We start from the raw sequence: 13,544 nt of genomic DNA on the forward strand, positions 1-13,544 counted from the left end.
GTAGGTAGGTGTCTGGTTCAATGTGAACACCCATACTGGTAAAGAAACTCAAAAGAAAAGGGGGGTGAAAATAAAGACAAGCAAAATGGGAAGGGAAAAGTAGTTTCCTGGGAATGTAGGCTTCCTTAAGAATCCTTGGGAACACACTTTTGGTTTTTCGGAAAAAGACCAAGTTGAAAGGGAGGCACAGATGGCAGAGGAAAACGAGAAGCCAGGCAAAGTTGCATGTGCCAACATAATCTTTTCAGTTGCCAGCAGTGTGTGTGTGTGTGTGTGTGTGTGTGTGTGTGTGTCTGTGTGTGTGTGTCTGTGTCTGTGTCCTGTTGTGTTTTTGTTTGTTTGTTTTGAGAAATTAAAATTTATGTAGACCTAAGGCTAAGAACAGAAAGAAAGGGCCGGATGCAGTGGCTCAAGCCTGTAATTTTAGCACCCTGGAGGCTGAAATCTGAGGGTGGCAATTGGAAGCCAACCCAGGGCAAGAAAGTCTCTGGGAGCTTATCTCCAATTAACCACCAGGACATAATGCTGTGATTCAAGTGGTAGAGTGCTAGACTTGAGCAAAAGGAGCTGAGGGACAGCACGTACACACACACACACACACACACACACACACACACACACACACACACAGAGTTCTTGACCAATAGAATGCATAAGTATACTATAACATATACAATTATAATAAAAGCATCTTTAGACCTTTAGTTACAATTCATTTAATTCTCAGAATAATCTCTGAGGTAGGTAACCTTATTCCAGTATTATATAGGAGAAAAGAAGAGTATAAAATGGTTGTGAGATTTGCCCCAAATCACACACCTGGTAAGTAGCAAGAGTCAAATATCCTGGGTCCAAACTCTGCCCTGTGTAGCCTCTCATGCTGCCTGTTTTAAAGTGAGGGGAAAGGGGGATGATGCAGCATCTGAAGCTGTAGGTATAGATGGGACTAATCACTTTAAGATGATTACTTGGTGAGCACTTTTCAAAGCATGTAGGTAAAAAGATAAACACTTTCCTTGATGATTTCAGAGGATGAGGTCTTGAAGATATGAAGGCTTAGGGCATTTGGAGGCAGGAAAATATGCAGTTTCGAAGTCCATCTCCATAGGTTTGGATCAGGCTTTGACAAGCACAACTTTCTTAAGCTACAGATCCTTTCCTTTCCTCTCCCTGCCTTTCCCTTCCTTTCCTTTCCTCTCCTCTTTCTTTCTTTCTTTCTTTCTTTCTTTCTTTCTTTCTTTCTTTCTTTCTTCTTTCTTTCTTCTTTTCTTTCTTTCTTCCTTTCTTTTTTCTGTCTGTCTGTTGTGGGGCCTGGGTGCTGTCCTAGAGCTCTTTTTGCTTAAGGCTTGCACTTTCCCAACTCTCTCACTTTGAGCCCCAGTCCCACTTCTGGTGGTTAACTGGAGATGAGAGTTTCCTGAAAGAGGATCTTCTTAGGAGAGGATCTTCTTAGGGGAGGATCAAAAAGTCTCAATAGCTATGTGCATAAGATTATATAAAAATGATGCTTATCTAAGATGAACTCTAAGAAATAAAAACAAGAGGTTTTATTTTACTTGTGTTTTTTTTCTTCTCTTTTCTGTTTTTCTGTTTGTTTCTACTTTTAGTTTCTGTACCTTTTGTCTTGTACATAAGTTTATCTGATTTGGAGAGGGGACAGGAAAGCACAGAAAAGGTGGGACAAAGGGTAAACAAATGCAGTGATATTCCCTGGATACTATATTGAAAAGGAACTATACAACTTGGGGAAGGGAAAACTGGGAGAATATGAGGGAAGAGGATACACTACTCAAAAAGAAATACATTCATTATCTGACTTATATTTACCTGACTCTGAACAAAGCTTTTTTTTTTTTTTTTGGTTGGTCATGGATCTTGAACTCTGGATCTGGCCATTGTCCCTGAGTTCTTCTGCTAAAGGCTACAGCCCTACCCCTTGAGTCACTGTGCCACTTCTGGTTTTCTGGTGGTTCATTGGATATAAGAATCTCATGAACTTTAGTGCCCTGGCTGGCTTTAAATCACCATCCTCAGATCTCAACTTCCTAAGTAGCTAGGATTACAAGTGTGAGCCACCACACCCAGGGAACATAACCATTACAATTTTAAAAAATAAGAAATTAAAGCATAGGATTAACTAAAAAAAAGTCGGATAGGCATTCCTGACCAGGCTCGCATCAAACTGCAATTTCCAGATCTCATCCTCCTCAGCTAGGATTAGAGGTGTAAGCTACTGGCACCTGGCTATAGATTCATTTTCTGTAAGACAGCATCCACTTGATAGTTGGTTAAAAATTCCAGTGATAACATATGCAGTTCTTAATGTTGTCAGTAAAAATTAACCCAATTAGGTTTGGGCCTCTGCTTGAAATTGTAGGCTCCTTGTGGGAAAAGATCCCATTCTATTAACTACTGGGTATGCTGGTACCATTCATGGAACTTTGCACTTAATAGTGTCTCAATAAATTTGATTAGATGGATGAATGAAAGATATGGTGTTGGGAGAAAGGGAGACTAGAAAAATGAAAAATAAATGGAGATGAAGTGGTAATAATTTTACTATGGTTGAAGGATACCTTGTCATATTACTTAGTAGTCTCACTTTACTTTATAATATGTTGAAAAGCCATTGAATAATTCATAAATCTTTAATCCTAAAATGAAAGTACATAAACCAAGAGAAAAATATGGTACACTTATTAGTTTTATGGCAGTAGCTTATCTAGTGGTTAATGGGATCAGCTCGGATATCAGAAATAGAGTGATGCATTCACCTCTTACTAGGTGGGTAACTTTGAATGTCTATAGAGTGATATAAAGTACACCTGATCTGTCCATTGAACAGAGCTGTGACTGGTAGCCTGTGACTTCAAGGCTGCAGTTAGGATTAAAAGAAATAATTCAACATTGTTATATATCGATGGTCTTGTTGGAATTAATTGACAAATATTTGAATGATGATCCTGATGATGATGATGATGATGATGATGATGATGATGATGATGATGATGATGAGATAGAAAAAAGAATGAGAAATGATGTGTTTTGGTAAGTTACAGTGGAAAAAAGAAACTTAAAAGTCTCTCCAGGGATTAGAATGGTTTTACAGAGGTCCAATCAGTGAAAAACTGTGTAATTTAGGCCTCTTTACCTCTCAACCTCGCATTGCTGACTTAAAACACCTGACACACTCCCAGTCACAGTTCTGTTCAATGGGCAGATAGGGTGAACTTCCAGATCCTGTTTTTAATCTCCTTTGCATCTAAGGTGGGCATCCATCTCGGGAAGGAGATTCTGGGACACTCCATAATAACTCAATATTTGGATATTTAGTTAATCAACTGTTTTTCCCAAATAAAGGGACTCTGTACAGATAACTTTCAATAGGAGAAAAGACCAAGCCCGACAGCGCAGCCTTTCTGCTCTCCTTGAGCATTTTCTGGTGAATGAAACATAAACACATTCCAGTTAGTTTTTGATATAATTCTAAATCTTTAATAGTAAACCAAGATGTAAGTATTAAACATCAAAACATGTTACATATCAGTAGTCTCACAGTGGTCATAATGTAGGAACTGAGGTTACATTCACACTTCAAGAAACTGTAATTCCCTCTCTTCCATGTTCTGTAGCTGGAGAGACAAAGTGAGGTTTGTGTTGTGCAGGGTGTATTCACCTTATAGGAAAGCAGCTTGTTTTCCTCTTTTTTTGGGATTAACATTATGAAAATATGTACTCATCGCCTTTCCTGTTAAAGTGCTATAAGAACTAAAGGGGCCTTTCCTGACTTTGAAATCAAATTTACTCTATGTGCCATCCATCTCTAGGTCAATATTGCTGGTTAAATTCCCTCAGAATTAGCAATTCATAGCAAATTCGATGTTAGGGAAAGCTATCATACTTGTACACCAAAAAATACAATTCAGAGTTCACAATACAGGGCTCTGTGGTATAAAGTTCCTATAAGCAGCTTCCCATCATATTCTGTTGCCACAGAACTTCCCTGGAGGACAGACCCATTGTTGGCATACACTGTGGTCACTGCAGGCTTCTCAGACAGAATGTTCTGGATGCGGAGAACCTGCCAGGAGATACAAAGTATTAACACAGAACCAGCATCCACCCATGACTCTCAATCTTCAGTAATCCCCTATCTTCTACAATGACATAGTGATTAGGAGGACATGCTGGTGGAACCAGCACAAACCAATCTTCTTAATGCTTAAATTAAAGTACATTTCCCAACCTTCAAAGAAAGTGCTTTTTAAAAACCATCTCGTTATGCCATGCCAACAAAGGATTTAGTGTTATTACAGCAATTCAGCAGTGATAGAAATAGGTTCACACTAATGTGCCTACTTCAACACCATCTCAACATGAACAAAAATCCTGTCATGTGGTGAGTCGACAATAAACCAGATATTTAAGAAATTGTCAATATACCACACAAGAAGGGCACGTGTCTGTATAAAAATGCCTTTTGACTAGCTTCCACTGTAATTTAATACATCAAAAGATTACATTTTAAAAAGCACTTCAACAATGTCACCTCCTGCCAATTATTGGCTTAAAGCAATTACAAACTACCCCACAGAAGTTTACAGTATTATAACTAACAAATCATCCTGGTGACAGTTGATTGTATTAGTAGTTCAAAAGGACTTGAATAATTAAAGCTGAACGACTGAAAATGTATAAACCTCTGATGAGGGAGGGTTGCTCGGGTCATACACGAAGAGCTTCTGGCCATTTGGATGACAGCCTACCCAGATGTCCCCCGAGGAAGAATCAACAGACAAATTATCCACCAGAGTGTCCAACTGTAGAACCTTAACAAATGAGAAAGTGTCAATATCTAAATTACAGGAGAAACTTGATTAAAACATTTACAGTGAATCTTTCTTGCTCTGTTCCTGTGGAGGAAATGATGCATAGCTCCCATCCACCCACCTTATTTCTTAAAATACATTTAATTAAACTGGTTTGGAGCCACTTTTCATCTTCTCTGAATGTACAGGAGTTAGAGGTGATTATCAGTTTCTCCAAAAAGAAAAGAATTCTTTTCTCCTTAAAAAAGGCACAGTGATCCGTTTGCTCAAGGAACTCCATCAAAGCAAGATAGGAAATTCTTAATCAGCTTAAAATGTGTGCTGTGGAGGGTAAGGCAAACAATAATGATGTGGAACCCAATTTCTACCTTCATTTACTATCTAAAGACTGATGACATGCATAAATCTTCATTTGAGCATTCATCCAGTAGTCTTTTCAATGGTGAAAATTCTTACTGGAGTTCACAGTACTTCATGGAACAAGCCCTAAATCAAACGCAAATATCACTCAACCTGCTTCTGTATGTAATCACATTCTGCCCTCATATCACTGGGAATAGGAGACTTCTCATATTGAAAGGAAGGAATAATTTAAAGAAGGGTTACACTGGCATCTGGGTTCTGCTCTACATGTGTCATTGTCACAACATGAAACAATTATATAACTGCACTGTGTACTTGATTCATATCTCTATACAAAGCTATTTACCTTTAATTGAGTTAAGTTCATAGAGGGCTGTTTTTCCAAAACATGGATTTCATGAGCCAATGTATCAGCAACATAGATATACCTTTACAGAAAAGATACACTGGTTAGAGCTTCCTGTCAATATCAAGCTTCATTAATACAGCAAAAATACATCTTAATAACCTGCCAAGAAATTAATCAATGATGTACCCTCAAGGAATGCTTGATAAAGGTCAATTTTTATTTTAAAAAGTAAGTTTTCAAAATCAATTCAGCAGTGTTCCAACAATCACTGTATTATTAAATTATTTTTCAATAGCTTTGAAAGGAAAAATAACATAGAACTTCAATTTGAAAATGTAGTCTATGTTATTTGTCATTGAAATGACAATAAAACATGTTTGGTTTCCTATGCAAAGCTTCTATATTCTACAATGTGATTTGATGTTCCTATCATTTGTAGGCTATCAAATATATTTTATTAAAATATTATTTAAGATATTAATAAAATGTTATGTAATAAAAGATTTATTAATACATGGGAGAAGTATTCATCATGACATGGTCACACTCAAATGGGACTGTAGGGGTAGGTAGAAATGGACACCGGTTCAGCCTTCCTTCTCCAAAGTTTATAATGTGTTGGGAGAGAGACTGGTTCATATACAAGAGACACCCAAGATAGCAGGATGCTACCATGAAGGATAGTTCAAGTCTGAAGAAACTAGAAATTAGTTCAGTCTGAAGAAATCTCTAATGGTTGGGGAAATCAGAACAAAAGACACAGATACAGAGACTAGATTTGAGGGTTTTGAGGATGATCTCCCCAGACAGTAGAAAATGCTGAATCCAAGGAAAAGGAACAAAAGGCAAAAAGGATGATTGTTAAATAGGAAGTTGGTTCTTATAGAAAGTAAGGAAAGAACAGAAAAGGAAGGATGAGGCTAAAATGTCTTGTCTTTTCTTCCCTTGATTTGATTCAAAACAGCATCAACAACACTTACATTCCACTGAACACTCGGAATAAAGATGTGGTACAGTAATAAATTGTCAGCTCACTGACCATTTCCTTTGCACTGGTGCATTAGCATCTAGAGATGAAGACTGACTTCCCACAGGAAGACCATGCTAGCCAGATAGCACAAGACAGAAATAGGCTGAAAAGAAGGGGGAGCTGATCTTATAATGTAGCTGGAGAGGATGGTTATTTAAATTAGCAAACGTGTATGGGACATGATAGGCAAAGAGGGAAGAAAGGAAATGAGCATTTGTTCACCAAGTGGATAGTAGTAGTGGAAGTAGAGTTAGAGATAAGCCCTTTGTTCATCATTAGATTATCTATTCATTATTTTTATTTTTAGTTTGGGTGTCTGGAAAGCTTTATTTTCATGATTGGAATACAAGAAATGGGGAGTAAAGCATTTGGATAGAGAAGCTAGACAGTATCAGTTAGTGTCAATTTAAATAATATGATTCTATAATCATTTTCTGTAGTCAGAAGGAAATAAAGAGCTCACTGCAAAAAATAAGAACAATTGTCAGGGAATGCTACATTTATTTTTCTGTCATCATTTATGTTGTCCAATGAACTAAGGCAGTAGAAGAGAGTGTTAATAAAGAATTTAATATCCTCTCCAATATCTTATAGTTTTGCATGTTGAAATAAGAAGAGAATTTCTGCAAGACTAATTGGCATTGTTTATAAAGCTATCATTTAAAGGGTTTACACAGAGTAAGTATTTCTGTTTTTAGGGGTCTATCCTATAGAGATAGTTATATAAATGGGCAAAGAGATGGGGTTCATAATGCCATTTACTAAGAATCCTACCTGCAAATTGAATTCAGGTCTATGTGAGTCCAAAATCTGCAAATGTAACTGCTGCATTCTCATATCACTTTTTTATTTATTGTTTTTACGATATAAGGTTTGAATTCAATCCATACTGATTAAGCCATGCTTCCAGCCCCTTAATACCATCTTAAGACGTTTTTACTTAAAATAACTGGATGAGTTTTGATAGTAAATGAGAACTATAAAAGGGCTTTTTTCTTAGAAAAAAATCTTGCATATCCATCAATAGTGAAGAAGTTAAGTCGGTTTAGGATCATCCATATAATGGAACAGTATATAGTCAATAAATAAAATATTTTTAGTTAAAAGGAAATATCTGGAGCTGGGAGTGGGGCCTAGTGGTGGAGTGCTCACTTAGCATGCACAAAATGTTTGGTTAAATTCCCTGGTACCACATACACAGAAAAAACCAGAAGTGGTGCTGTGGCTCAAGTGGTAGAGTGCTAGCCTTGAGAAAACTCAAGGACATTGCCCAGGCCCTGAGTTCAAGCCCTGGGACTGGCATAAAATAATAAAAAAATAAAAGTAAATAAAAGGAGATAGCTACTCAATACCTCAATATATATATATATATATATAAATTCAATCTCAATTTTATTAAAATTTGTATTTATAAAAATAAATTTTATAATGATATGTAGCAAATTTAATATTATGCCTAGAAGTACCTGCAAATACCTATAATCATATATTGTATGTAAAGACATCTACTATACATATAGGAAATTAAAAATGTCAAAAACTTTAAAAATATGCAACATGAAATAAAGAATTTGGCCAACATCACAACTTAGGGTTAAAGAAGATATTCTCTAAACAGTCATACTTTTTATCAGGTGAAATATTGATCCCATTTGCTGAATCAAATCCTTCTGCTACAAGTTTAACTTCATTGGGACTATAGTAAATCACATTTGCCCAGTGTAAGTTCAAGTAAGTTTCCAAATATTTTAAGAAAGGATCAGAGAAGTAGTGATCATTGGTTGCATAGAAATGTGCTGGTCCAACAGCTATGATATCATTCACACTGAAAGACAAAAGAGAAAATAAAAAGCCTTATTGGTCTCCATATTGAAGCTTAGATTAAGTACCTGGAGGATTTTTATACAATATGTGTTTTATATTTTAGGTAAAAGTTTTTTTCCAAGAAAAGATAAGCTAAAAACCACATAACTAGAGTATATGCGATATATGACAATACTGTTTGCAAAAGGACAGTTTTGTGTGGTATCAGGTAACTTGTTGAGAGGTCATTTAGCAATTATAACAATTTTTAAATAAAAGATCAAGTCGGACGTGGTGGCACAGCCCTATAATTCTAGCACTTAGGAGGCTGAAGTAGAAGGATCAAAAATTTGAAGCCAAGCTGGGTTATAGAGGGAGACAATATTGAAATAAAGTAAAAGAAAAATAAAGAAAGAAGAAAAGTAGAGAAAGACAGACAGACAGAACTTGTCTCCATGTGGAATTTTTGTGGACACATGCACTGTAGGGTTAACAACTGAACATCAGTACAGAGATGTCAGGTAATATAGAATGTACCTTGCTGTCAGCAACATTTACCAGGCCCCCATTCCTCAGCTGCTGGATTTCTCTCAGTCCTTTGCTTGGTTATTAGTCAAACTAAGGTTGACTGTTCAATTTCTACCTGCCTCACAAAGCCGACATGCCGAGAATGAACAGACCCTCAATAAACACTTGCAGAGAGATGAATGATGAAATTGCTGTAGTACAGTACTTCAGGTTAGAGATTGATATGCTAAAAACAATTACATTTTTAAAACCACTTAGACAAGGGTGTTATTAAATTTAAATTCCAATTATCCTATGCAAAAAGTTCTGAAAGAACTGCTTTCTCCTTTGTCAAATGAAAAACACTGAGCTACAAGGAAAGTAGGTATCTCTCTCTCTCTCTCTCATTTTTTTCTGAGAAAGCACCATCATTCAGGCAGAGGCTGCTTGGATGGTATTGATACTCCTATTTATTATGAAGTGTGTTTTAGGAAAGAATGATTGGAAGTTACATGCTGATGCCCCAGATAGGGAAATAGAAATTAAAAATATCTATCAAATTTAAACTAGAAGCGGTAGGCTAATGGCAGCTGAGTTGGGAGTGCATATGCAATTCTCCTCTCACTGTACAGAATATATATCCCAGCACCATTATATTCTTGAGTTAGCAGTAACCCATTTGCAACTTGAATGCCTCTAGTTCCATATAAATACTTATATAAGGGGGGGAGGGAGAGGGAGAAGAAGAGGGAGAAGGAGAGGTAAAGTGAATGGGAGAGAGATTGTATAGGCTGAATGTCCCTTTGGGACTAGAATTACTTCTGATTTTCCTATTTTAGAATATTTATATATATATACTACATACTATTCTTGCAAATGGTATACAAATCTAAACATGTAATTCATGTTTCTTTTCTATTTTACACATAGAGTTAGAAGGTAACATTTTAAATTTGGGGGGTGTTATTGTGGTTTTAAACTCAGGATCCCATACTTATAAGGCAAGTTATGCCTTTAATGGTTTTTATTTAATATTTTTATTATTATCTAATATAATCACTTGGGTTTTTTTTGTAGAGTCATCTTTATTTTTTCCCTAAGGCCATGATCCTCCTGTCTATGCCTCCCAAGTAACTAGGATTACAGGTATGAGCCACTGCTGAAAGTAATTTTATACAATATTTTTTTAAACCCATGACCAAAACAAAATTTTGTGCTGTGAAAACTTCCACTGTGGCATCATCTTGATGCCCAGAAAGTTTCAGATTATAGAGCCTTCTAGATTTGAAGTTTTAAGGTTACAAATGCTTATAAAAATCCATGTAAATATCCACATTTATACACATACATGCACATATTACATTTGTTATCTAAATATAAATTATTCTATGCATTAAATAAACATATTATTATGATTGTAATACATATATTCATATTTTATAATATATACCATGATATATCATGTCTTATACATTTATGTATATATATGTATGCATCTATCTATCTATGTATCTATCTATATATCTATGTATCTATCTATCTATCATAGTTTACAAAAAAGGAGAGAATTACCCATCCTGAGGAATGTTTGAAAATGCTAGATAGAAACTGGAGGATGAATTAAAGGAGGAATTACCTTGGAAGAAGCTCATGTTTGATTGTTTTCAGATGCAAAAGAGAATTTTCTTCTTCTTCAAACTTAAAAATTTCCACTGTATTCTTGAAGTCCGGATGGTTTACAACAAAGAGATAAACTGTGTCATCTAAAGGATAGAAAGAAGAGAGTTAATTTATAAGACATAACCATAGCACCTCTGGGCAGACATTGACATTTAAATACCACAGCCAAGGAAAGGTTGAATATACAATCTGTAAGACAACTTAACAAGTCATTCTTCCCGGTCTTGCCCATCACTGTCTGCTTGCTGTTATTCCTGATCACTGGCTCCTTGACCTTTAAGAAAAAGTGACTCCCATTCTGTATACATAATTCATGTGCAATCTGTTTGGAAATTAATTCTGAAATAGAGCTCTTTTAAATACAATAATCACAGGTATGTGAAAAGGTTATGAAATTTAAACATTCTTTCAGGTGTTAATGGTTAGAAACTTCAAAGTAACATAAACTACTGCCAGTGGAAGAGGCAAGTCGATAAGTTGTTTGTATGAAGAATACAGAAATAATTCATGAGCTGACTGTTCTTCCTGTTGGTGAGATTCAAACCTATTCTTCACAGTCATTTGTGAACCACTACACGATTCCTAACACTGGTAGCTCATCAGCTCTTACCATTGTCTATGAAAGTACTGATGCCATGAGGATTAAATGAAGCCAAGTCAAATCCACGGCTGATTCTTAACTCCAGTGCCCTTGGCTTTTCTTCTAGTAGATCCATCATTAGTATGCCTCCAGGCTTATCCGGTGCAAAGCTGTGGAGTCCTGGAAATTTTAGACCCTTTCCAAAAACAGTGGAAAAAAAAGTTAACTACAAAGGCTTAAGTATTTTTATGCACTGAAGTGGGAACTACACATGAATGATAAGTAGAGACTCTGGTTCAAGGTGATGGCATAAAGCCATAGACACAAAGGAAACAGAGGGAAAAACAATAGAAGAAATTATAACTGGAGGCTGAAAAATTGAAACCTGCACAATAACTGATTTTGTTGAGCTGAGTTAGAAAAGTAGGGATTTTTCTCTTCAAGGTCTACCAGAGGATAAGTAGACTCCCAGACTCCAGGCAGAGCTGAGTGTAGGGATAAGCAGAGCTTTCACTATAATGTTAGAAACCCTCAAGCTGTGGGCCTACACTCTACTAAATCTTGGTCAACTGTTATGATGCCCCTCCTTGTCTCACATTGCATACACAACCCATTTACAAAACCATTGAAAATGCAAATCCTGTTGACTTAGCTATTGAAAATGCATTCCTTCCTAAGGATGTTAACCATTCTTGTTGGGGACCAACTGTGGGGTCAATGACCTTGGACCTACACAACTGTATACACAAGGAAGTAACTCTTATCAGGATAACTTTAAGCAATGTCAATCAGTTCTTATCAGGATGACTTTAAGTAATGTTAATCCTTTCTCATTTATCCTATATGTGACTTGTTTACTATTTTGTATGAATGTAGCCTCTGGCAGTTCCCTAGTTTTAAGAAGAGTATTTAAGGTGGCAGTCTGGAGCTCACAGCCTTCCTTGACTGCTGACTTGGGCTGTAGTCCTCCAGAACTCCATCTGTTTGTCTCTCTTTTAATTTTTCCTAGTCCTTGCCCCTATTTCAGGAATCCCAATCTGCGAACCCTGGTTTGCTGCCGGCTGGCCCTGGCACGTTCTCACCCCCTTCTCCAAGACTGCTTTGGTCTACTTCTCTACTCTAACAACAGTCTCCAACCTGGCCTTTCTACTTCTATACTTACCACTTCTCATCACTTCTCATCTCAGCTTCCAAATTACATTAGATGATGTCTGATCAGAAGTCTCTAATGGCTTCCCAGCTCCCTCAGGTTACAAGCAGAAATTCTTAGGATACATTGATGACCCCAGACAACTGGACCTTCTCACCTTCCTCTCCTTTCCCCAGGCCCCTGTCTCTCCTCCATCACCTGGGATTCTTGCTCACTCCAGTTCCCTTGGCCATCTATGCTCCACTGAATCAGTATGGTCTCCCTTCAGGACTTACATTCTTTGTTCTCCCTGTCTAAGAATGCTCCCCTCAGCCTCCAGATATGGGATTCTTTCCCTCTTTATTTTTCCTGGTTTGCTTTTCTCCATTATACTCATTGCCATTTGATATATGTATATATTAACAGCTACAGAATTGCTGTACTGTGGGGCTAAGATAAATTCAGACAGGTTAGTGGGGCAATCCTTATTGTCTTTCCAACATAGTTGGTTATCCCATTCTCAAGGCCATGTGCTACTCTTCTTCTGGCCTGCAATTATCTTCCTGCAAAACTGGCAAATTGATGTCTCTTCTGACATTTGGACAATGTCCCTCATCAGAGACTCATCTGTATCTTCTTCTAAACAACATCATGAAACCACCCCTCCCCACTGCCTCCACTCTCACTGTCCTGCCTTACATGTGTTTGGTTAAAGCACTATTACCATCTGACACATATACATGGGAACCAATGGGACACAAGCTTATGACTGTCATGTTTATTCCTTCCTAGACCCCACTACCTCGAAGATGAAGACGACTGGCAAATCATTCAGCCTTTCTCACTTATTTGTAATGTCCCTGATCTACATTTTCATGTGGGTGTTAGAAAACTCTATTTTGAGCCAGGCATGGTGGCTCATGCCTGTAATCCTAGCTACTCAGGAGGCTGAGATCTGAGGATCCCAGTTCAAAGTCAGCCCAGACACAAAAGAACCTGAGACTCTTATATCCAATTAACCTCTAGAAAACGAGAAGTGGGGCTTGGCTCAAGGGTAGGACAGTAGCCTTGAGCTGAAGAGTCCAAGCCCCATGACCCACAAAAAGAAAGAAGGAAAGAAAGAAGGAAAGAAAGAAAGAAAGAAAGAAAGAAAGGAAGAAAGAAAGGAAGAAAGAAAGGAAGAAAGAAAGAAAACTTTTGTTCTTTTGATGTCTCATACCTATTTTGGGGGCAATATAATGTTCTTAAGTTACTACAGCTTTTGAAACATGTAT

General features: G+C 37.0%; 1 protein-coding gene across 1 annotated transcript in view; it reads right to left on the bottom strand.

Moving 5' to 3' along the window:
* Window positions 1–3,472: 3,472 nt before the first annotated feature.
* The window catches only part of LOC150063388 (serum paraoxonase/arylesterase 2), a 35,891-nt gene continuing 25,819 nt past the window's right edge, over window positions 3,473–13,544 (bottom strand). Inside the window, exons 4-9 of the mRNA XM_090333139.1 lie at window positions 11,172–11,337; window positions 10,518–10,644; window positions 8,196–8,396; window positions 5,539–5,620; window positions 4,701–4,829; window positions 3,473–4,081 (exon numbers count right to left, since the gene is read on the bottom strand). Coding sequence (XP_090189265.1) covers window positions 3,923–4,081; window positions 4,701–4,829; window positions 5,539–5,620; window positions 8,196–8,396; window positions 10,518–10,644; window positions 11,172–11,337 — 864 coding nt within the window. The 3' untranslated portion in view covers window positions 3,473–3,922. The remainder of the gene's footprint in view (window positions 4,082–4,700; window positions 4,830–5,538; window positions 5,621–8,195; window positions 8,397–10,517; window positions 10,645–11,171; window positions 11,338–13,544) is intronic.

Source organism: Megascapheus bottae, chromosome 5 (assembly GCF_031878675.1).
Source record: "Megascapheus bottae isolate mThoBot1 chromosome 5, mThoBot2.hap1, whole genome shotgun sequence".
NCBI classification, from domain to species: Eukaryota; Metazoa; Chordata; class Mammalia; order Rodentia; family Geomyidae; genus Megascapheus; species Megascapheus bottae.